This window comes from Puma concolor, chromosome E4, assembly GCF_028749965.1.
Source record: "Puma concolor isolate L17-30 chromosome E4, mPumCon1.1.hap2, whole genome shotgun sequence".
Taxonomy (NCBI): Eukaryota; Metazoa; Chordata; class Mammalia; order Carnivora; family Felidae; genus Puma; species Puma concolor.
Window position 1 is genome coordinate 16,203,001 of NC_141683.1, and position 25,564 is coordinate 16,228,564.

The following is a 25,564-nucleotide window of genomic DNA, read 5'->3' on the forward strand; positions in this document are numbered from 1 at the left end:
ATACTTGACTTAAATTGCCATATAGCATTTACATGCTTTGTGTTTGCATGTTTTGTATTCCCTATTATTCAAGGACACAGGTTTTGTCTTTTGATTTTTCACCTATTACAAGTTATGCTAAACATTCTAATAGATAAATATTCAATGACTTGATTTGAGAGCTGAGAGTTAATATTTTCATCATGCAGCATTTATTTAGTCCTCTATTAAAAGTTACTTGATCATTTATGATAGCCATAATCTGGAATACAATTGAAGAACTTGAGTGTTACATAAATAATTGACCAAAATGACCAAGTTGAGTAGAAAAAAAAAGGGTCTATATAAACATGATCAAGGAATCCAGAACTGTTTAATTTATAGCAATTTAGATTGATATCTTAAGGTATATGAAGATTTTTTTTTTCCTTTGGCTTAAACAAGAACATTTTGACCAAATGGTAATAATAGAATAAAATGTTGAAGAATACCAGTGGGAACCCTAATTCTTCATAAAATTTTCTCTGACCTGTAACATTTTAATATTCACCTGTATCAAGGTAGGTGATAAAGAAATGATTTTCCCATACTCCTTTCTATCCTCAATATTAGTTTATACTTCTTGAAGTAAGGACCGAAAATGATGATCGTTGTGGTGGTGACTACAGTGGTAGATAATAGTAACAGAGATAGAATAGTAAATCTACTAACAGGGTGACATAATTAAAGGAAATAACTCCAACTGAAATGTCTGAATAATCAATGAATCCATGTATCAAAATGTGTGTAGATATAGTAGTTTTCATCAGAAACTTTATTAAGGTAGCTTAAATCATAGTCCTTATGTTCTGGGAGTTAAATAAACTCTAATCATGACTTTATGAACAAATCTGCAAAATATTTCATTCAAGGATTCACTGTTGGTTTACTTTTCCGTGTGAGCATGCAACCTTTACTAATCTATACCAAAAAGCTTCAGCTTGTTTCCCCAATATTTAACATTCATTCCTATGGTATAAGAACATTTCTTCTATTTTTGCTCTTAAACATCAAAGGAATGAGACCACCAATTCCGTTTATAATGGTGCGTGTTTCTCAGAGATGTCTTTCCTTTGAAATCAGCAACCAAAAGGTTTTTCAGTGTCACTCTCCTTGGTTCTAATGAGAGATGTATAGGTGTTAAACTCGCTACTCTTCTTTGATCATTTACCTTCGTGCCTCAGACTCAGATCCTCAAGAGCAAAACTGTTCATGTTATCGCTAAAAATATAAGCAGTCTCACTTCACAGTTTTGCTCTGCTAGAAAGAAAAGTTACAATGGTGTGGTATTCTGCATGGTGTTTTCTAGACTTTCCTAGTTCATCAGCTTTTGTGGAAAAGTCAGACCTTTGAATGTCACTTAAATGTAGTCTTTCCTGTAGTTGCTTATGCAGTGAATACAAAAGAGGTATCTGGAAAATGTGGAATTAATTTTAAGAGTTGGACAAAGACCTTAGAATAATAATGGTGACTACAGAAGTCACCTATGAAACTGCTCTCTTGTAGGTGACATTAATTTCCTATCTACAGAGTCTTATTAGTGAATGTGTTATGTTTGTACCCCTAAGAAAATGAAATAATAATTTTCTTTTTTTTAGCAGTCTATTAAAATGTCAAGGTTTATCTTGACTGCTGCTTTTTAATGTAAATGTTTGGTCTTAATTGAATTCCTAATATGTGATGTCACTTGGAATTCTGATAGGGTCCAGTAATTTTGCCTGTAAAGATATATTTCCTCTTAAAATGAAAGGTATAACAAAAATACCATTTAGCACAATGGCAGAAAAGTGGTCACATGAGTTATTGTGAGATTTTTATTGGGAGAGTTTAAAGTATAGGTACTAAGCTTATATGTGCTTGCTCTCCTTCGAAGTACCTACTGGAGTGTTCTGTATAAAAATGCCCTATAACTATTTGTCATTTGGTTAGTTGCTGTAGTTGGAAATTCTAGAATTATAAAAGTAGAATTAATCTTGCATGTCAGAGTTCCACCCCTTTTTCTGAAAACAATGAGAATAAAAATAATTATTATTTTGCATTACCTAGTGTTTTGCAAATAGTAGGCTTCCCTTGCCATGCTAAATTGCAAGAATATGTCATATCCAAATCTCTGGGGCTTTATTAAAAACTTTATTCTGCTTATAGAGCTTATTTAAAAAACACTAAAGATAGTACGGCTATGTCATTTAGGTTGTATCATTCTGGCAAGTAGTCCTAAGTGCAGAATTAAAGTTCTATAGCATTAACCTGAGAGTAAATCATTTTATTCAGGGCTGATTCCTACTGGAAAGCTTGATGTTCTGATTTCATTCATTTCAACAAATGAAATATTAATAGATCATTGAAAGTGCAATAAAGTTTTAGTCAGATATTATGCCCTCATTGCATACCAACCCCTCCCTGAAAAGTATACCCATACTTAGAATGAAATTGTTGCTCAATTTTTAAGAATCACACATCTCCTAGAATATTATAATGTAAAGATATTTGTTGTGGAAACTTACAATTCCTATATTTCCTTACCACAAAACATGTCTGACTGTAACATTAGAAGAATTACTAGAGAAACAAGTCTGTTTATAGAAGTTAAAATTAAGGTATATCAAAGTACAGTGCATTGAGAGGAATTTTATCATTTATCATTTGATAAAATTTATAAGTTGTATTTATAAATAAATTTATCCATTACTTTTAATAATAGATATGTTTATCTATTGATAACAAGACTTTGTCAATATGGGCAGTTATTTTGGCTATATGTAACAAAACACCCAACAACAGAAGTTTAAGTAAATAGTTGTAGAGATTGTACATTATTGCTGGCATTGGTTCAGCTTACCCAAATAACATGGTGGCCTTTTTGTGATGATTTTGATCTTTCTCAAGTGGCTGCAAGATGATTACTGAAGTTCCAGACATCGTGTTTAGCAGAAAGGAAGAGAAAGGGGAAAAGTAGTGGCTGTGCCAAGAAAGCTGAAATTGCCTCGGAACCTTCCGAGGCTTCCACTGTGGTTTTATAGTTGCATATCGTTGGGCAACTATGTGACACATCGCTAGTCTGGGCTGGCAAAGGAGAAGGTGATTTCAAGTAGAGATTAGGTCTGCCACCTGTTCTAATTTCCACGCTACTTACCAAGTCTTATTACTTGTGGCTTAATTTTACTTATAAAACCAAAATTTTCAGTTGATTTTCCTGATTAGCCAAAACAATGGTACTTTCTTCTGGTCTCCAAAATTTAAAGTGGGAGATCACTGGACTCTTGCCATTTGTCATCCTCCCAAAAGCTTACTTAGTTTTCATTGATTCTCCAAACATATTATCTGGTAGTAACATATATGAGCATATTATACATTAGTATATAACTTCTTTGGCTTCAGCTTTTTAATTAAGAAATTGTTGACAAAATGGACCTTTTGACCAATCTCGAAGATTAATTGAGAGTACATGAAGCCGATGGCAGCAATGTTAAATGTTGTCTTTTCAGAGTTATTGATTATTCTATCCATTGCAGATCCCTTCAAGTTGATTGGATGTCTCCAGGGAAGCCAAATGGCATCATTCTCGGATATGATCTCTTACGTAAAACGTGGCATTCGTGCCCTAAAACCCGGAAGTTAATGAAGGACCACAGTAGTGATCTCTGCAAGGCAGTGAAGTGTCAAAAACCGAAAGCTATCTGTGGACACAAGTGTTATTCTCCTGAAGCTAAGGTATATCTTTTCAAATGAGTCACTGAAATATGATTTTCTCACTAAACACTCCAGGTGAAATAACTTGCTTCTTAAACCATGGTTTGTCACGATCAATTTTTCCACTAGTCTATCAGGAAGACCCCGTGGAAAAGAAAGGATGCTTATAAAAACCCTGTCATCCTCATGAGCATCTTAGCCTTCTCGTTTTTCATCATCTTCACAGGAAATATTAGTTTATCGAAATGGTAAGGAACTCCCGACTTTGTGTTTGATTGAATGACTTGAATTTTCTTTACAACAAATCCATTCAGCTACAAGTGGGTGTTTGTTTACCTGACACTGATGAGTAACTGTGAACAGGACCTTCCATGGTTTGTCAGAAATATTTTAAAATTATGGCCATTTGCAGATTAATGTTCATATTAGTTGCCGTTTAGGAATCAGATCAATAATACAGCCAGACAGAGGAGTTTGTAAATGGGTTTTATTGACAAACGATGCAGAAAATCCTTAGTTTGAAGGTAGGATTTCATATAATGAAATAATGTTCCTATTTGTCAACAACAACATCACACATTTAATGACTAAAGCTGTTGCTAAATTCAAAAGATTCACTGCAGAAAGACACAGTAATTAAGAAAGTGAGTTGTTGAAGCAATATGGATCAAAATACAAATTATTACAGCTGACACTGGCCAAACAGTAGTTATCATCTAAGAAATGTTATAAAACTAGCAGTTACTAACTACACTTTTTTTTTTTTTTGACACTTAGGCTCCAGAATTGTCATTATGACTTGGTTTTACATTACTTTAGGCCATTAAATGTACACTGTCTGATAAACATACATTCATAAAATAAAATAAAATTTAGTATTTCTGAAGGGAAAAATGCTGGAATAAATTTGCCTATTAAAAATGTTCTCTAGGAGAAAGAAAGAAATCTTTGATGCATTAAGCAAAGGCTTATTATTTTAAGGATTAAGGACACACACAGATATTGACAGTAAAAGAGTAAAGGAAGTCAATTAAAATCTCAATAGAAAGCAATTGTTTGTAAATTTCTGCTTAGAGTTCACTATGAATATGTATTTCTTGAGTGAGAGGTTGGAGAGAGATAGAAAGGAGACTAAGAATTTTTTTGGCTAAATCACTTTAAATACCAGGAGGACTTAAATACGCATACAAACTTTACCATGTATTCAAACCCTGGTGCACATCAGACCCTGGAGGGCTTGTTAAAACACAGATAGCAGGTCCCAGCCCCAGAAGTTCTGATTCAGGAAATCTTGGGCGGGGCATGAAAATTTGCATTTCTAACATGTTCCCAGCTGATGCCTCTGGTAGCCATACTAAACCAGCCAGGATCTGTTCCAGGAACCATATTTTGAGAATCACTAGATTGCAGACTTGCTTTGGGAAACCATAAGATAAGCAAAAGTCTCTTCAAATATTAGGTACACATTTATCAGCTCAACTTAATAAAATTTCCATATAGGTTTCCTGAGGCAGCTAACTTGAAGACTGAATTAATAGATTAAGAAATATTCTGTTTATATGGAGACCTCCCAAGAGAAACGATTGCTTAAAATTTCATTTTGGGGAACCACCAATGATCTAAACCTAAGGGGGTTAGAAAAAGGGCATAAATTTCATGTGTCTAAAGGAGCTTGAGAATGGCAATGGAATTGAAAGAGCCAATTCTAAGAATATTTTTTTTTTAATTTTTTTAACGTTTATTTATTTTTGAGACAGAGAGAGACAGAGTATGAACAGGGGAGGGGCAGAGAGAGAGGGAGACACAGAATCTGAAATGGGCTCCAGGCTCTGAGCTGTCAGCACAGAGCCCGACGCGGGGCTCGAACTCACAGACTGTGAGACCGTGACCTGAGCCGAAGTCGGACGCTTAACCGACTGAGCCACCCAGGCGCCCCTGAAAGAGCCAATTCTCAGGGGCCATCATCACTTAATAAACATTTCAGTGATGGGGCGCCTGGGTGGCTCAGTTGGTTGAGCGTCCGACTTCAGCTCAGGTCATGATTTCACAGTCTGTGAGTTAAAGCCCTGCATTGGGCTCTGTGCTGACAGCTCAGAGCCTGGAGCCTGCTTCAGATTCTGTGTCTCCCCCTCTCTCTGCCCCTCCCCTGTTCATGCTCTGTCTCTCTCTGTCTCAAAAATAAATAAAAACATTTTAAAAAATTTAAATAAACATTTCAGTGAAAGTATCACAAGAAAATGTAAGTACTAGACAAGCCTGCTAAAAGAAAAGGCTGGATGTGCTTAAGTATCTGGAAACACACTCTATGTGAATTGGACTTTAACAAATACTTTGAGACCATATAACAAAGGACAAGATTTTAGGTCCCTGTCAAAAAATAAGAGGAAGGCATGTGTTGTTTTACCCTGAAAGCAAAAATGACCAGCATCCTTAAATCTCAAAGAAACACATAAAAAAATTTTGCTTAAGTCTTAAAGATGGGGCATGATTTCAAAATTCACCTTTCATACAGGGTATGACATCAAAGAGAAGAATCACCCGGTGTATCTTTGACATTAAACTAATTTTGAATCCTCATTGCTAATAACTAAATACAGAAAAAGAAATTCATTACAGTTGGTTTAGTATGGCTAGCTGACAAACCACAGGGTAGACTTTGATTTTTAAGGGCCCTGTTTCTTTGATCTTTGATGATTTTTGAAAAATGAATGAAGTCCCAAGCTAGTGGCCCTTATGAAGACTTAGAGAGTCCACATTCTACTGCCTCATATTTAGCTTGAATCATATGTGGGTACAAGCTAGAAATAGCAATGTGCAAAAATGGAAAAAGAGAAACACCTCTTAAATAGTGGTTGCCGTTGTCTGCCACAGGAAGCTTCTATCTAATTAATGTGACTTATGCCAAGTGTAGGTTCTGAGGCTACATTTCAGCAATTATTTAGCATTTGATTTGTTATATATACGGAGTGTCAGTCTCTCAGACCTCAAGTGAGCAAGCAAATAATTATTTGATTGTTCAAGCACATAATTTCTTCTACAGCTCCTGGAAAAAAAAACAAAACATTATTTAAAGGGCTTTTCAAAATTAATTTCCATATAATTTTTTTTAATGTGGTGGCCTATATATATATATATATACATATATATACATGTATATATATATATATATATATATATATATATACATATACATATACACATATACACACACACACACACATATATATATATATACCCACACATATACATATATATAAATGTTAGACTATTGAGACTTCCTTGTCTGAAGATTGGCTTCATAAATAAGTGATCATCTAAATTATAAGGATAATACTACTTATTAAAAGGAAAAGAAAGATCAGTGAGAGACAGGTTTCCATAAATGTATTTTCAAATTAAACAGTCATTAAAATAAAAACATATATATGAAGGTAATTATTCATTTACAATTCTAAATCTTCTTTACATTGGGAGCACTGACATTCAAAGGATAATTCATATGTATAGAGTGTGATAATATAATAGAGCACAAAGCATGTTTAAAGTCTTAAAAAGTTACATGGTATCAGATAGCATTTATAGAATTTAAATGATGCTGGAGAAATGCATTTTTCAAACTTCTGAATTTTTATCAATACCGTACTACATTTGGTCTCAGGTCAAGGCCTATTAGAACATAATTGTATCAAGTGAGATAGGATGGTATAGTACTTTGAATTGTGCTCATATTTCTTTAATCCCAATTCCCAACTTCAGGTTTGTTGTAATGGAGTCCTCCATGACCCCCAGCCTGGGCACCACTGTTGTGAAGAGAAGTATATCCCATTCGTTTTGAATTCAACTGGGGTTTGCTGTGGTGGCCGAATACGAGAGGCTCAACCAAATCATCACTGCTGCTCTGGGTATTATATCAGAATTCTACCAGGTGAGAATCATTTCCGGGTGTGCTCAGCGTCAGGGAGCAAGACTTCCTGTCCTCTTCAAGGTCCCTCTAGCTGCGTTAAAATCACATTGACACGAGGCAGATTAACAGGAGAAAATCCACTTTAATGCCATATGTACGAGAAATCTGCACAGACATGGAAATTCCAACGGCAGCCAGGCAAAATGAAGTATACACGTCATTCTGAACTAAGGGTAAGGGTGTAGGGTTCTGAGACATCAGAGGAAAGGAATGCACTTCACAGGGCAGTAGAAAGAAGAATAGATGTTTGGTAATTAGATGTTTGCCCTGCTGTATAGATGGGTCATTCAGATGCAATTTATCTCTGCTAATAACCCTTATTCTGGGAAAGACCCCCAATTTAGATTATTCTATGTAGTTAAGGGAGGGACAAAAGTTTCTCTTCAGCCTGCAAAGTCTCAGTTGCCTTCAACTCAAAATAATCTTCTCTCCAGTGTGGCTCATTTTGGGGAGGCTGCCCTTGGCCCCTACAACGGTAATCTGGGAAGCTGAAAAAGCCAACACATGACTCATGCCAGCCAGCTGCTTCAAGCACCTAAACAACAAAAACTCAATGACTAACACATAGCCAATGGCCTGCTTTAAATATAATTTCTTCCCTCGGCTTTGTTGAAATCTAAGCAAGACTAGGTACAAAAAAGAGAGGGAATACAAGGGACTTACAGTATCTACTACATAAGGAAATATATCCAGACCTGGATAACTCTCTTATTTTGTGACTTTATTTCAATCATGTGGCTAAAAATTTTCACCATAAATTCTATGAATTTCTAAGTGTTCCACTGCATGAAGCCATTCTTCATGTCTTCCATTTCTATTCTGGACTATGTATTGTTCCCGGATGTATCAGAAACCCAAATTCTGAGACTAGTCCACTATCAGGCGAGGTAGGGCAAAAAGAGGGTTGCAGCAAAGAATAGCAAACAGGGATCTTTCCCTCCTCACCCTATTTTTTTTTATTTCTATCAGCTGACTGAATAAACCATTGTCCAACTTTCAACTACACAATGTCCAGTGAATGCAATCGAGAATAAAGACAATAACCTTTGGTATTTATAAAACACAAAGTCTCTGGTAGGTTCTGTACTTAAAGGTTTTACTTATGATACCTTATATACTTTTCACAACTAGGAGATTGGCATTTTCTCCAAAGTTTACAAACAAGGAAACGAGTTCCGAAAGGGTCAATAACATAGCCAGATTCACATAGCTGGGAGTGGACACGTTTCAGTGTGTCTTTCCAAAACCCATGCTCTACTCTACTTACTCTTTTTGGGTGGGTGGGGGAGGGAGGGAGGGCGGAAATCTGTTATTTACTTTATTACTTTTTTTTTCCAAGTTTTTACTTAAATACCCGTTAGTTAACATACAGTACAATATTAGTTTACATAAAACACCCAGTGCTCAACACAAAAAGTGCCCTCCTTAATACCCATCACCTATTTAATCCACCCCCCCACCCACCTCCTCTCCAGCAACCCTCAGTTTACGCTCTGTAATTAAGAGTTTGTGCACGCCAATGTTTATAGCAGTATTATCAACAATAGCCAAATTATGCAAAGAGCCCAAATGCCCATGGACTGAGGAATAGATAAAGAAGATGTGGTATATACAATAGAATATTACTCGGCCATAAAAATGAATGAGGTCTTGCCATTTGCAACAACGTGGATGGAGCTAGAGAGTATTATGCTAACTGAAATAAGTCAGTCAGAGAAAGACAAATACCATCTCATTTCACTCATATGTGGAATCAAAGAAACAAAGCAAATGAATATGGGGGAAAAAGAGAGGCAAAATAGTTACTCTTACATAACAAATATATGTTAATATGTATTAACATAGTTTTTAAAATGACTATTCCAGACTTCTAAATATCTTCACTATCGTCATTGGCAGTTACTGTTTATCCTGGAAAAGCCATTGACAATACAGATTTTTTTTCCTACCACCTAAGTTTAATGCCTATGTCTTCAGAAGCACAGAAAATGGATATGAGGCAAAGAGAAGAAAGTTAAGTGTTCAGATGCCCAGGAAAAGCTGAATGCTTTGAGATATCTAGTTTAACATGAAATTTATGCCAAACATCTACTTAATTCGGGTATTTTACCTTGTGTTTGGCATAAATACATTTGCCCAGCATAAGTAAAAGGAGAAATTGTCTTATCCAGCATCTCTTTGGCAAAACACTGGAGCAAAAAGGAAAGGTGAGGTAACTAAATACCATGCAAGTTTATTCAAAGCAGAGAATCTCTACTCTTCTTAATTTTTCCTTAATATTAATAGAAAAATCTGTCTTTACAACCATACCATTATATCTTATTCTCTTGCAAAAATACTTTCATAATTGAATAACTCTTAATCAACTAGATCTTCCAAGTAAGAAAACACAATGGTGACGAAAATAAGGATTTTGTAGAAAATGGTTAACTTCTTTATACTGGAAATCATAGCGTTAGCAACTAATCAAACTCTACCAAATGTGTTACTCTCTCAAAATAGTTTGCACTTGGGGAGTTTTCAACTACATTTCCTGTCTTCCCTCCCAGGCAAAAAGTTGCCCTGAAAAATATAATTAAATAGATGAGACGGGCATGTTCTGTTGTTTTCTTCCTGTTGCTCAGACCAATGGATCACACAGGCTTTTCTCTAATTCTAGCAGAGAGTTAGATAATGGTGTTTTTATTTCTAAGTCACATTAAAATCTTTGATGTTAGGATTTGTAATTAACTGTTTACACTCTGAGAAAATATTCTCTGTCCCTTTGACTTGATGAAAAATAATTGGTTGCACCCATCACGGCTATTAACTCTTAGGAGATTTGCCTGTCACCTTTTCAATCCTAACAACGTGTCAGATTTCAAACTAAGAAAATGATCTTTTTAAAAAAAGAAAATAAAATTTAACTTTTTTCTCCCTAAAAAATGAACTAAACCATTTACTGACATTATTCACAACTTTTTGGTAAGTAACTTTTGAAACAAGAGTTTTTAAAATTTTTTTAATGTTTATTTATTTTTGAGAGAGACACAGAGCGTGAGTGGGGGAGGGACAGAGAGAGAGGGAGACACAGAACCTGACCTGGGCTCCAGGCTCCTAACTGTCAGCACAGCCCCACACAGGGCTAGAACCCATGAACTGTGAGATCATGATCTGGACCAAAGTTGGGTGTGCAACTGACTGAGCTGCCTACACTCCCCTTGACACAGAGTTTTTAAAACCTTCATCATCTGTATATGACATGCACATACGCCACATGCTCACTCAAACCTCAAACATTTTAGTATCTTCCAAACTGTTGAGCATGGCCCAGTTTGGACTCCTTTTAACTAGTTCATTTTTCACAGTATTAGAATGCCTACCATGGTATCAAGGGAAAAAAAATCCAATCTCATGGAATAAACAAAGAGAGTGTTTTGCCGTAATCATTCATCTCAATGTACCCAAATGAAGAGATTATATTGTAACCTCTATGCTCAGCCAATGGTCTTTGTTAACTACTTTAACAGTGTTTACATCAAGAAAGAAAGCATAGTGACCCCAAGCCATCTTGTATCTAAATGCAATTAAAATTCAATCAGTACTCTGTCACTTCAAGGCTGAGATGGGTACAGGCATTTTGATATTTACAGATAAGTCTGAAATATTGGTTAATAATATTTGCTTCATTTTTTTTTCTCACAACTTGCCTTCACAGCACCCTGTAACAAAGCGTGGCAGAGGAAAGAATGCTTATTCCACTCCTCTTTTTTTTTTTATAAATATGCTAATGACCTCAAGCTAAATGTTAATGTGGGTCATTCTTTGATAAGAATAACAATTAACTGTTAAGGCTGCATGGTAGCTTTTAGAGAGAAAACATTTTTAAGCCTGTCGTGAAATAGATTCATTTTGAGAGGTTAATGAGAAGGTGACTGATCCTTGTATCTTATGTCTAATAGACCTTTTTTGAGGGGAAAAAAATTCAGTTTTGCTTCTCATTGATATAATCCACATCTCTTTTTATAAAACCTTTTCTTCTGTCAGTAACTGAGTAAGATTCTGAGGGATTCGAGGAAATGTAGCTAAAATATTTAAACCAATTAATATTTGTTATCCTCAAACTGGCTTTAAAAAATGTTAGTTTTCCCCAAGATACATAGATAGATAGATAGATACGGACAATATGTTTTTTCTAAGCCCACTGTTGTCCTAAGTGATATTTAATTAACTGGTGCTGCCCCTGGCCCATGTGACACATTATGTTAAAGAAAGTTTGTCAAGAAGAGACTGCTCTCTGGCTAAGGAGATTTAAAAAAATAGGGGCAACCACATTCAAGACCAAATTTGAAAGTCCTTTTACCCAAAGGAATATAACAAGTACAGTAACTTTACTAGTCACAGTAGGCTCATTCCTCCTTCATTGGCCTCTAGTAGATTCATCATTAAAAATTTAGAATTTTCTTCTGCTTATAAATACCATGTTATAGGATCCTTTCAAAGACTATCAACTAAACCAACTGCCCCTTGCATTCTAGGAATTCGTATTTTGAGAGAAAACTGATTATGCCTTGGCCCACTCTGTATTTTCCCTAGAGAAATGAAAACTTATGTTTACACAAAGACCTGCTCACAAATGTTTATAGCAGCTCTACGCATCATTGCCAAAAACCAGAAACCACTCAAATGTCCCTCAGTGGGTAAATGAACAAACAGTGGTATATCCACACAAAGGAAGACTGCCCAGCAATTAAAAGGAACAAACTAGTAATACATAGATACTATGATCTATTACTAGTAATAAAAAAATACTATGATGAGTGAAAAAAGCCAATTTCAGAAAGTTACTTATTGTAAGAGTACATTGGTGTGGCCTACCCAAATGAAAAGACAATCTCTAGCGAAGGGGAGCAAATCAGTGGTTGCCAAAGGCTGATGGGTGGGAGGAGACTGTGACTGAAAGAATAGCACAGAGTTTTGGGGGGAGTTGAAGTTCATTTGTATCCTAATTGTATTTCTGTGTTAAAATTCATAGAGCTATGTGTCCCCAAAAAGGCCAATTTTCAATGTATGATTTTTTTAAATAAAAAAATGTTTAAGTAGTACACCTTAGAATTCAATTTCCATTTTATAAATAAGAAAAGTAGGACGTAGAAACAAGATCGAGTCACCCCATTAGTCAAGATTGAAATTTGCATGATTGAAATTAGATTGGAGTGCCTGAGTGGCTCAGTCGGTTAAGTGTTGGACCTCAGCTCAGGTCATGATCTCATGGCTCATGAGCTTGAGCCCCACGTTGGACCCTGTGCTGACAGCTCAGAGCCTGGAGCCTGCTTTGGATTCTGTGTCTCCTTTTCTCTCTGCCCCTTCCCAGCTCACCTGTGTCTCTCTCTCTCTTTCAAAAATAAATAAACATTAAAAACTGTTTTAAGTAAGATTGAATCGTTAGAGATATTGTGTTATATAATAATGTGATGACTGCATACATGTAACTTAATATATTTTTCTGGTATATTGGTAGAACAGAAAGAAGGGAAATTCATCTCCATTAAAATTACATTGAAAATTCGTATTAAAAGAAAGCAAGCAAAAGTGTCCCAGAGACTAGACTCCTTATTTCAGGGAATATTGTCTATGATCATATTTTAACAAAAGAACAAAATTCAGTATAGGGTCTTGCTGGTTTGATGCTGAGTAATTAGTAGATAAGAATGATGGGCTTTGGAGTCAAACTGCCTGGTTTCACATCTCATCTGTTTCACTTATTAGTTGTTAGACCTTCATTAAGTTACTTAAACTAAGTAATATTACTGGGAGTCCAATGTCTCTGATTTCCACTGAGCTCCTGAATTAGAACCCCCAAAGCTTTCATGTGCAAAGAGAAGGAAAAGTTGATAGCAATTGGGGAGCATAAGACTAAATGGGGTTAACAGGAATCCTTTAGGTGACAGAAGATAGTCTCTTAGGAATTACTCTAGAGCAAAGACTCAAGTGTGTCCACTTTCATCACATCCTATTAAAGGGTAGCCAGTTCATAAAAGCGAGGAATCAAATGTCTAATGGACATTGAGATCCTATGAGACCAAAGATCCTCATTGATTCTTGTTGATTCTAAGGGACCAAGCAATCCTTTATCTAAGCTGAGTTTTAGCAATTGACTGGGGAAGTCACAAATAGCTTCCAACCTTTAAAGAGAAAGAAACTTCCCATTTTTCATGACATCACAGTCTAAACTCTAGACCCTAGAAACTATGCTTTGTTCTGAAAAAACGGATGCTTGGAAACTGTGTCCTTTGTGCGCTACTACTGTCAACAAACACAGAGAATCAATTTGTCAAGCTTTCTGGGGAACATAACTGAAGGTGAACCACACATTCTGTGAGAGTGGAGTTTTAACGAGGAAATCCAGTATCTTCAGTATGTGAGCTTCTTGGGGCAACTGTAACAAATTACTAGAAACTTAGTGGCTTAAACCAACACAGTTTTATATATCTGACATTTCTCAAGGTCAGAAGCTCCAAATGGGTCTCACTGGGTGAAAATCAATGTCAGCCAGGCTGCCTTCCCTTCTAGGAGAGAGAATCCTTCTTCTTACCTTTTCCACCTTCCAGAGGCTGCCCACATTCCTTGCCTAGTGGCCTCCTTCCATCTTCCAGGCTTACAGTGGCCATTCAAACCTTTCTAACATAGCATTATCAAACTTAATTCCATCTGCTACTTTAGTCCCCTTCTGCCATACAACATAACACAGTCACAGGTTCCAGAGATTAGTACATGGACATCTGTGGGAGGTCATATTCTGCTTACCACACTAAGGTTAAGGTTAAATAGTTGTGAGAATTAAAGTGGCATTTCTATAAACTCTTGGGGCATAGCTATCCCAAGTGAATTAAAAAAGATACTGCAAGTCTGAGTGCAAGAGTAAATGAAAAACTGTTGAGAATACTTCTATTACTCTAAATTAAGCAACTGTCTCAGGGATTAAAGAGAGGATAGTATTAGGTTGGGAACCACAGGAAGTGAGGAGGCACAATCTTGTTAATGACCCTAAAATCTTGGACAAAATGGTATACAGTCATTTATCTTTTTGATGGAACAAATAGGATATTATAAGAGTTACTATGGGGAATAACAAGTCTTTTCTGAAGGTATGTGGATACAATGGACCTGATTTTCTTCAACAGCAATTTTTTTAGTGGATTTTTAGCCAGTTTCAAGAAGGACATAGCCAGATTTATAAAGACCTTTAAGGGTTTAGGCTCCTCTATGAATCCCATATCTAAATACTCCTTGACCCACAGTCTCTTGAAGACAGATTCAAGATATGAAATGTAGATCATGAAGGCATCAGGTATTAGATAATCAATCTGTGCCATCATCAAATTACAGGCTGGGGATTCTTCTGGGAGTTCCAGAAAGGTTTCTGGGTCCACATTTAATACTGGCATCCCGGGGCGCCTGGCTGGCGCAGTCGGTTAAGCGTCCGACTTCAGCCAGGTCACGATCTCGCGGTCCGGGAGTTCAAGCCCCGCGTCAGGCTCTGGGCTGACGGCTCAGAGCCTGGAGCCTGTTTCCGATTCTGTGTCTCCCTCTCTCTCTGCCCCTCCCCCGTTCATGCTCTGTCTCTCTCTGTCCCAAAAATAAATAAACGTTGAAAAAAAAAATTAAAAAAAAAAAATACTGGCATCCCATTTACAAGGTAGATCTCCTCCCATCAGATGCACCAGAGTAGAATTACTAAGTAACAAAAAAGTGTTGATTACAGAGAAGACAAAGACAAAGACAGAGTCTGAAAGGCATTTGAAATTTCTATCTCTTATTCCTAGGAAGGAATGATAGAAATATAGTAAATGGGGAGCCTGGGTGGCTCAGTCACCTAAGCATCTGACTTAGGCTCAGGTCATGATCTTGTGGTCTCTGGGTTCGAGCCCCACATTGGGCTCTGTGCTGACAGCTCAGAGCCTGGTGCCTGATTCAGATTCTGTCTTTCCCTCTCTCTCCTTGCTCCTCCCCTGCTCACACTCTCTCCTTCTCAAGAATAAGTAAATATTTTTAAAAATTATTTAAAAAAAAGAAATATAGTAGAATTTATGGTAGATCATGTAGCCCCAATATTAATTACATATGAAAACTTCTATTTCTATAACTGCATGAAAAGTTCTGTTTTTTGTGTTAAAGGCAGTTATGAATTGACCAGAGCAGCTACTCTCACAGACAGGGGTTGTTTTATCAGTGTTTTGTCTTTTTCCTTTTTTGGTTCTCTCTTTCTAGCTAAAGTAGAGCAAATGTTCTTCCAATGGCCTTTTTCTTATAATAATGACAGTTGTCTTTTTTTAGACTAGACATAGATGTGTCCTTGTTTTTTGCTTTATCTAATTGCTTAATCTGAAAAGCTCTTAATCTATTTTTTTTCTTTTTTTTTTTTTTCTGAGCCAAAGTATCTTCCAAATGCTCACCAAGCTCTTATGATTTAGAGAAGGCACAGTCTACTAACCTATCTTCTGTTTTCTGAGAAATTATGAAGTCTTGATTTCTCTTGAGGCCAGAGTATTCCTGGTGGTAGCTAAGTGGTCTGTTGAAGCCAGGCATGGAATTATGTTTCCCCTGTTTATGGAACTGGACTTTTTTATTGTGGTAAAGGAGTGTGGGACCCAAGGAATTTAACAAAAATCCCCTACCCCTGGACAAGCAGAGCAAGACTAACTCCATTTTGTGCTACACCCACCATCTCATGTATAACCCCCGCATGACCTACTTATTGCTTAAGACACTCCCCCACCCTAGTCAAGCCACTGAGCACACCCTTACTGGAAACCGGCTCATACAGAATGAGGAACCCCTAACCACCAAAGAATGTAAACCCCGCCTTTTGCCCGCCAAACTTGTGTGCCAATTCTGACCAGAGTGATAGGCTAGTTCAAATAATTACTATAGGGTAAAATGTAATTCAATTGGCCACCTGCGTGTGGACTGACATGACTATGCAACTTTCTGTGTGTGTTACAATCTCATTGGCCACTGGCCCCTATAAAACTGCTATGCCTCTTAACCTAGGGGTCCAAGTCCCTGCTCCGCTGTGTCGGGTATACTTGGGCCCAAGCTCGAGCTTGCAAATAAACCCTCGTGCGTTTGCATCGGTATCAGCTCCTTGGTGGTCTCTCGGATTTGAAATCGGGGGCATTACAGGAGACATAACAAAGTTTATCATTTTAACAAGTTTTAGGTGCACAGTTTAATAGCACTGAATACATTTACGTAGTTGTGCAGTCAGGACCAGTACTGTTTCCAGAACATTTTTATCTTCCTAAACTGAAACTCTGTACCCATTGAACATTCACTCCCCATCGTCCTTTACCTCCAGCCCCTCACAACCACCATTCCGTTTTCCATCTCTATGAATTTGACTTCTCTAGGTATTTCATATAAGTAGAATCATATAATATTTGCCATTTTGTAATTGGTTCTTTCACTTACTGTAATGTTTCCAAGGTTCATCTGTGTTGTAGCATATGTCAGAATCATATTCCTTTTCAGGCTGAGTAACATTCCATAGTATGTATCCACCACATTTTGTTTATCCGTTCACCTGTTGATGAATATTTGGGTTGTTCCCACTTTATGGCTATTGTGAATAATACTGCTATGAACATTGGTGTACAAATATCTGTTTGAGTCTCTGCTTTCCATTATTATTTTTTTTTTTTAGCTTTCTACCCACAAGTGGTATTCCTGGATCATATGGAAATTGTGTGTCCTTTTTTGAGGAATTGCTGGAATGTTTTTCACAGAAGCTACACCATATTATATTCCCAACAATAGGACACCTAGTCGGCTCAGTCGGTTAAGTGTCTGACTTCATTCAGCTCAGGTCATGATCTCATGGTTTGTCAGTTTGAGCCCACATCAGGCTCTGTGCTGACAGCTTGGAGCCTGGGGCCTGCTTCAGATTCTGTGTCTCCCTCTCTCCCAGCCCCTCCCATGCTGGCATTCTGTCTTCCTCTGTCTCTCAAAAATAAATAAACATTTAAAAAAAATCTTTATATTCCCAACAGCAATGTGCAAGTTTATTATGTGCAAGGGTTCTAATTTCTCAAATTCCTCGCTAACATATTATTTTCTGTGGGTTTTTTGTTTGTTTGTTTGTTTGTTTATAATAGCTGTTCTTCTGGGTATGAAGTAATCTGATAGTGATTGTGATATGCATTTACCTAATAATTAATAATATTCAACATCTTTCCATATGATTACTGGTCATCTGAATATCTTCTTTGGAGAAATGTCTATAAGAGTGCTTTAGACATTTTTTTTTTTAATTGGGTTGTTTGTGTTTTTGTTGTTAAGTGGCAATTCTTTAGACTTTTTGGATATTAGTCTCTTATTATTTATATGATTTACAAGTGTCTTCTCCCATGGGTTGCCTTTTGACTCAGTTGATAGTGTCTTTTGATGCATAACACTTTTAAGTTTTTATGAAGCGCAATTCATCCACTTTTCTTTGGTTGCCTTGTACTTTTGATCTCATATTCAAGAGTTATTGCAAATCCAATGTCGTGAAGCTTTCCCCCTATGTTTCTTCTAAGAATTTTATAGTTTTAGCTTTTACATTTAGGCCTTTGATCCACATTGAGTTGATGTTTGTATATGGTGTATGTATAAGGTAAGTGTTCAACTTCATTCTGTTGCACGTGGATATTTACTTTTCCCAGCAGTATTTGTTGGAAAGATGGTCCTTTCCTCATTAAATGGTCTTGGCACCCTTGTTGAAAATTATTTGGTCATTTTGTAAGGTTTTATCTCTGGGCTGTCTATTCTTTTCCATCTGTCTATCTGTCTATCTTTGTACCAGGACCACACTGTTTGATTGTTAACTGTATCTTTGTGGTATTGATTGTATCTTTGTAGTAAGTTTTGAAATCAGGAAGTATGAGACCTTCCAACTCTGTTCTTTTTCAAGATTGTTTTGGCTATTTAGGATCCCGTGAGATTCCATTGCAATTTTAGGATATATTTTCTACTTCTGCAAAAAATATTGTTGGGATTTAGATACAGATTGCCTTGACTCTATAGATCATTTGGGGTAGTATTGATGTCTTAACAATATTGTCTTTTGATTCATGAACATGGGATGTCTTATTTATTTATGTCTTCTTTAACTTTTTTCATCAGTTTTTTGTACTTCTCAGTGTGTAAGTCTTCCACTTTCTTGGTTAAGCTTATTATTAAGTGGGTTTTTTTTTTATATACTATGTTAAATGGAATTGCTTTTAAAAAAATTTCCTTTTCAGATTGTTGATTCTTAGTGTATAGAAACACGACTAATTTGGGGCGCCTGGGTGGCGCAGTCGGTTAAGCGTCCGACTTCAGCCAGGTCACGATCTCGCGGTCCCTGAGTTCGAGCCCCGCGTCAGGCTCTGGGCTGATGGCTCGGAGCCTGGAGCCTGTTTCCGATTCTGTGTCTCCCTCTCTCTCTGCCCCTCCCCCGTTCATGCTCTGTCTCTCTCTGTCCCAAAAATAAATAAACGTTAAAAAAAAAAAAAAAAAAAAAGAAACACGACTAATTTTTACATATTGGTTTTGTATTCTGCAACTTTGCTGAATTCTTTTATTAGTTTTAACAGGATTTTGGTGGAATCTTTAGGGTTTTTTTTACATATGAGATTATATAGTCTGTGAACAGAGATAATTTTTCTTAGGCCATTTCAACTGGGCTGTCCTTCATTTCTTTGTCCTGCCTAACTGCTCTGGCTGGCTATCTATTTCAATATTATGTTGAATAGAAGTAGCAAAAACTGACAGCCTCATCTTCTTCCCGATCTTAGAAGAAAAGCTTTCACTGCTGATTATAATGTTAGTTGTGGGTTTTTCATACACATCCTTTGTTATGTTGAGGTAGTTTCCTTCCATTCCTACTTGGTTGAATGTTTTTATACTAGGATGGTGTTGGATTTTGTCAAATGCTTTGTCTACATCATTTGAGGTAATCATGTATTTTTTTTTCTCCATTCTGTTGAAATAGTATATCATATTGATTGACTTTCATATGTTGAATCATCTTTTCATTCTTCCCAGGAATAAATCCCACTTGGTAATGTGGTATAATCATTTAAATGTGCTCTTGAATTCAGTTCACTATCATTTTGTTGAGAAGTTTTACATCAATTGTCATACAGGATATTGGTCTGTAGTTTTTGTTTTGTTTTTTTCTTGAAGTGTCTGTCTAATATCAGGGTTAAACCTGGCCTCATAAATTTTGTTAAAAAGTACTCCTCTTCAGTTTTTTAGAAGAGTGTGAGAAAGATTAGAATTTTTTAAATGTTTATTTATTTGAGAGAGAGAGAGCATGTGTGAGGAGAGAGGCAGAGAGAGAGGGAAAGAGAGAATACCAAGCAGGCTTTGTGCTGTCAGTGTGGAGCCCGACTCAGGACTTGATTCCACAAACAGTGAGATTATGACCTGAGCCGAAATCAAGAGTCAGACAGTTAACCCAACCCACGGAGTTACCCAGGTGCCTTGAGAAGGATTAGTACTAATTCTTTAAATGTTTGGTAAATTTCACCAGTGAAGCCATCGATCCAGAATTGTTCTCTGTTGGGAGGTTTGGACTTTGCTTCAATCTTGTTACTAGTTATACATCTATTCAGAATTTCTATTTTTTCATAATTCGTCTTTTAGGTTATGTGTTTCTAGTAATTTGTCCATTTCATCTGGTAGGATGGATTTTTGACCAATGAATATGGATAAGAAAGACTTCAAGGATACCTGCTAGAGTATCTGGTTTTTTTGTTCTTTATATAAATATTGTCCCACATTTTTAATATCATTTTGGTAAGCAAATTGTCTTGTTTTTACTAACAAAGTTTTGGCATATCTTGACCTCACACATAGATAAACTAATTGATAAGGGAGTCCAGGACTATAAATTCCTAAGGCAATCCTAAATTCTTCAGTGAGCTTGAGCCTTCCTTTTAAGAAGGCTTGGTTGTGGTGCCTGGATGGCTCCGTCAGTTAAGCGTCCAACTTCGGCTCAGGTCATGATCTCACGGTCTGTGAGTTTGAGCCCCACGTCGGGCTCTGTGCTGACAGCTCAGAGCCTGGATCCCATTTCAGATTCTGTGTCTCCCTCTCTCTCTGCCCCTCCCCTGTTCATGCTCTGTCTCTCTCTGTCTCAAAAATAAATAAACATTAAAAAAAATTTTTTTTTTTAAAAAGAAGGCTTGGTAAGTCATTAACTAGATTATTTAAATCTTATCTGGACCATCCAAGGCTTAGAACTAAAAGACCTGCCAGGCTGGTGTATATACTCACAGACCACAGATCGCAGCATAACATGAAGAGATATTGTCCAGGGATAAAGATATGTTTTAAAAGGGGAAGTAGAAGAAAAGGAAGAGGGTCTGTTGAAGGTGCAGGAAAAAGAAGAGGAGTAAAGCAAGAGGAAGGAGAGAGTGAAGGTTCAAGGGTTCATAAAGGAGGTCAACTGAGGAGGTCGACTGAGAGTTGGGTCATGAGATAGAGAGAAGTACAGTTTGAATTTTAGATCCACCAAGTTGGTAGTCCTTTCTAAGCTATCCTTAAAAGAATAAATTTATTTTTTTTTTTTTGTCTTTTGGAGTTTTCCTGTCTTTTAGAAGCATCTTCATACCAAAAAAAGAAAAAAAAAGGAAAAAAAAAAAGAAAAAAGTGCTGCCTATTGATATTTATAAAATTTAAACTCTGATCCCAAGGCACCAGGCAAAAGGTTATTTTATTCTTGTTTCAAGTTTCCCAGAATATCATGTAAAGGGGGAATGTAAGTACAGCTACATTAGTGAAATTCAGTGTCTGTCATAGCCCAGAAAAGTATTAATGTGCTGACTTGATATAGAATATTTTTACCTCCTCTCATTTAACTGAGCTTCACATCAGAAGTATTTTGTTTGCTTAAATAAATAAAATTTGGTTAAAGAAATTATAATGTAGGCAATACCAATTTTATGTTAATTTCTGAATCCACTCCACTTTCAAAAAAATTACACTAAATAGATAGAAAAGTATTTGTAGGCAAACTTTTTTGTAATACCACTTATCATGTTGCCAGACCTACTGTGTTCATTTACTAGGGGTGAGAGAGGAAATAGGTAACATAGCATTGCCTCTAAGTTACCATGTGTGTATGTGAGCAGACCCATGTTTATACATCTTTAATTGAAAATTTTTAAATTGTTTTGAAATTTTGTAACTCCAAAATGACAGCATTCTTTCTAGTAATTCTGTCAACCAGTTGGCATCTGCAAGATGATTGTGATAAAATTTCCTTGTGAGTCAAAGCATATTTCTTTTAACTCATGCAATGATTGTTATTGTCCTAAATTGACAGGTGAAGTATGTTGTCCAGATGAACAGCACAATCGGGTTTCCACTGGCATTGGCGACTCCTGCTGTGGCCGAATGCCTTACTCCACCTCAGGAAACCAGATTTGCTGTGCTGGGAGGCTTCGGGATGGCCATGGCCAGCAGTGCTGTGGCGGACAGATTGTGAACAAAGATTTAGAATGCTGTGGTGGAGAAGAAGAAGGCATGGTGTACAGTCGCCTTCCAGGTAAGGAGCCCTTGTCTACTTTTCAATCAGTGGAGATTCTGAGAAACACAGGTCAGGAAATTGCCCTAGATACAAAGCAAATAAGTAATTAAAGCTCATGTGAATTATGTCTAATACATTTAAGTATATATTCTACAACAAATGAAAATGTAATCTCACCTTTTTTTATGTTCGTGGATGCATTTCATGAAAATGGATCAAAGCTCTTTCCTGTTGAGAAGTGTCATATCCACCATAAACAAAAACAAACACAAAAACACACATGAATGCATGCACTGGTTCTGGATCAAGAGAATATTTCCTAGCAATGCTAACAGTATACAAAATTATTATTGATGATATGTCAGTTCTTTTGCTCCCTTATTCTTTGGTAGCTATGAAATTAACACTAATTTTAATAGCAATCATTATCATTGATTGAGTGCTTACTATCAACCAGGTACTATGCCCAATGTTTTATGCATTACTAACTCAATCCTTTTTTTTTTTCAATTAATCTTTATAACAGTCTTACTAGATAGGTTCTATTATTGTCTACATTTTAAAAATGAGGAAGCTGAGGCACAGAAATTAGTCACTTGTTCAAGATTCCATAATGAATTTTTGGGTGCCTGAAAGTTATATAATTTGGGGGGTCCTCTTTAAGGAAAGAAAATAAAATGATGAACATTTATTTAGAAGGGGAAAATAAATTATGAAATTTACAAATTTAAAAAATAAAATCTAGCAAATACCACTAACATAAAAACAGCATGTTTGGATTATATAACTTCTCACATCCCTCTTTTTTCCCCCTGACATGTTTAACTTATACCCTTGATCACCTCTTCATGGGGCAATGACTTTGTGCCATTTATCAATGAGAAGGATAGAAAGATAATTCATTCTTTCCTAAGCAAAATACGTTTTAATTATTGAAATTTAGAAAAGTGGTTTTAAGCTTCAAAGTTTATTATTATAATATTATGTAAATTCTTAGATTATTGTCAAATTTAGAGAAACATTTACCAAGGATCTCTCTAAGATTTAAGGGCATTTTAAGTTTTCTTATCTTATTTTATTTATTTTTTATTTATTTATTTTATTTTTTAAAGATTATTTATTTATGTTGAGAAAAGAGAGAGAGTATGTGAGCAGGGGAGGGGGAGAGAGAGAGGAAGAGAGAGAATCCCAAACATGCTCCACTGACAGTCACCCAATGCGGGGCTTGATCTCATGAATCTGTGAGATCATGACCTGAGCTGAAATCAAGAGTTGGATACTTAATTGACTGAGCCACCCAAGTGCCCTGAGTTTTCTTATTTTAAAGTAATTTGCAATGACATGTGTTAAATATTTGTTGAATTGACAACATCATACCAGTTTTTCATGGCTATCATTTTATGACTGAATTTGAGCTATAATTTATAATGATATCACTATTTTATCTGTGCATCAGCCGAAGTATAAATTTTTTCAATGTATTTATGAGTTACCTCTCTTCATAATTTGTAATAATTTATACTTCAATCTGAGATCCAGCAGCTTCTTTTAATAGTTTACTACTTTTGTTATAATCTAAAATTTATTTTGTTATAATTCTCTTGATGTCAGAATATTTCAGTTGATTCTATTGGTCAGTTCTACAGCTTTTGTTTCATATGCCATTAATTTTTCTGTCTGATCTTTCTCTTTCTTTAAAGCTTCCCCTTATATGCATCCATATTAGGAGTCTGTAATTTCTCACGTTTCTTATCTTTCCAAATTGAAGTTAAAATGGCATAGTCAAGGCCTAATGACTTTTTTATAGAATTGACAAAAATCATAAACATAGCTACTGAACCCAAATCAACTTCCCCTTACTTAGATTTCAAAAATGTACGTGGTCACTCTCCTATTTTAGTCAATATAAGGATACATAAGATACAAGGCAAGTTAAAGGAGCAAGAGACAGAGGCCATGAAAAATTGTAGTTAAAGGTTATACATTTGCTAATTTTATAAAAATATATAACCACGCTTTTCCTAGAAGGGGCTCTTGTCAGAAAACGGCCCTGAAGTTCAAGCTCATTAGCTTCAGGGTAAATCCGCCCATACAACTAGCAAGGGTTGAGAACTCCAGCCTTTCTCTGAGCATAATTTCAGGACACCATTAGATCTTGACGCAGATGAACTATGAATTTCTTTTTTTTCTATAATTTCTTCTTTAAAAAAAAAAACATCAAAAAGTTATCCACAATATCAGTAATAATTGTTGAAATTAGTATAGTGTTATTGTTATATACCATTGTATATATTGTATATATTTTTATACACATTTTCTTCCTTTTTTAAATTTTATTTAAATCCAAGTCAGTTAACATATAGTGTAACAATGGGTTCAGGAGTAGAATTTAGTGATTCATCACTCACATACAACACCCAGTGCACATCCCAACAAGTGCCCTCCTTAATGCCCATCATCAATTAGCCCACCATTCTCCCACCCAACACCCCTCCAACAACCCTGTTTGTTCTCTGAATTTAAGAGTCTCTTTCTTCTATGTAAAAGTTCTGAAGATAATTATTAAGAAGAACACTTGAAGAACAAAACTAATCAATCAAAAAATTTAAAAAGTATCAATCCTGGGGGTACCTGAATCTTGTATCTTAACAAGAATAATAGACTTCCAATATTTTCATAGCCCTTAAATAAATGAGAAATGTTGATTAAATTATTCACAACTGAATTTCAGTACTCCCAGTATGGGAAAGATTGTCTCCTTCTTTCAGGCAAAAAATGCCTGATTTCTAGTTTTTTATTTTATCTTTGGACAACTATTAAGTGTGTTCCCAAGGCATTTACTATTCTATGCAGTTATAAATCACCCACCTGGATCCACACTATACCCATGCTGTACATTCTTTTATTAAATTTTAGTTTTTATTCTGACAGAGAGAGTACACACACATGAATTGGTGAGTGAGAGAGGGACAGAGAGAGAGGAAGAGAGAATCCCAAGCATGCTCTGTGCTGTCAGCATGCAGCCTGATGTGGGGCTGAAACCCACAAACTGTTAGATCATGACCTGAGCTGAAGTCAAGAGTCGGATGCTTAGCTGACTGAGCCACCCAGGCACCCCTCTATGCATTCACCAGTGAGACATATATGGAGGAAGACTTTAACATATACTCAGACTGTTTGATAGTACCGTGTCATTTTGTTGATCTCCATCAACTGTCCAGAAAATAGTGACGATGGATTGTTGCCCTACATACAACAGAATTGGACTTCAGTTAGGACACTTCCATTGACCCCAGAAATTTAAGGATTACCTCCAACATACCGCACAGATACCTGGATCTGCACTATAAGGT

The 25,564-nt window shown here is 36.2% G+C and overlaps 1 protein-coding gene across 3 annotated transcripts in view; it reads left to right on the forward strand.

Moving 5' to 3' along the window:
* The window catches only part of USH2A (usherin), a 734,839-nt gene that overhangs the window by 534,330 nt on the left and 174,945 nt on the right, over positions 1–25,564 (forward strand). For all 3 annotated transcript variants that reach the window (XM_025927811.2, XM_086694483.1, XM_086694484.1), the window contains exons 48-50: positions 3,531–3,729; positions 7,465–7,633; positions 22,008–22,229. In XM_025927811.2, coding sequence (XP_025783596.2) covers positions 3,531–3,729; positions 7,465–7,633; positions 22,008–22,229 — 590 coding nt within the window. The remainder of the gene's footprint in view (positions 1–3,530; positions 3,730–7,464; positions 7,634–22,007; positions 22,230–25,564) is intronic.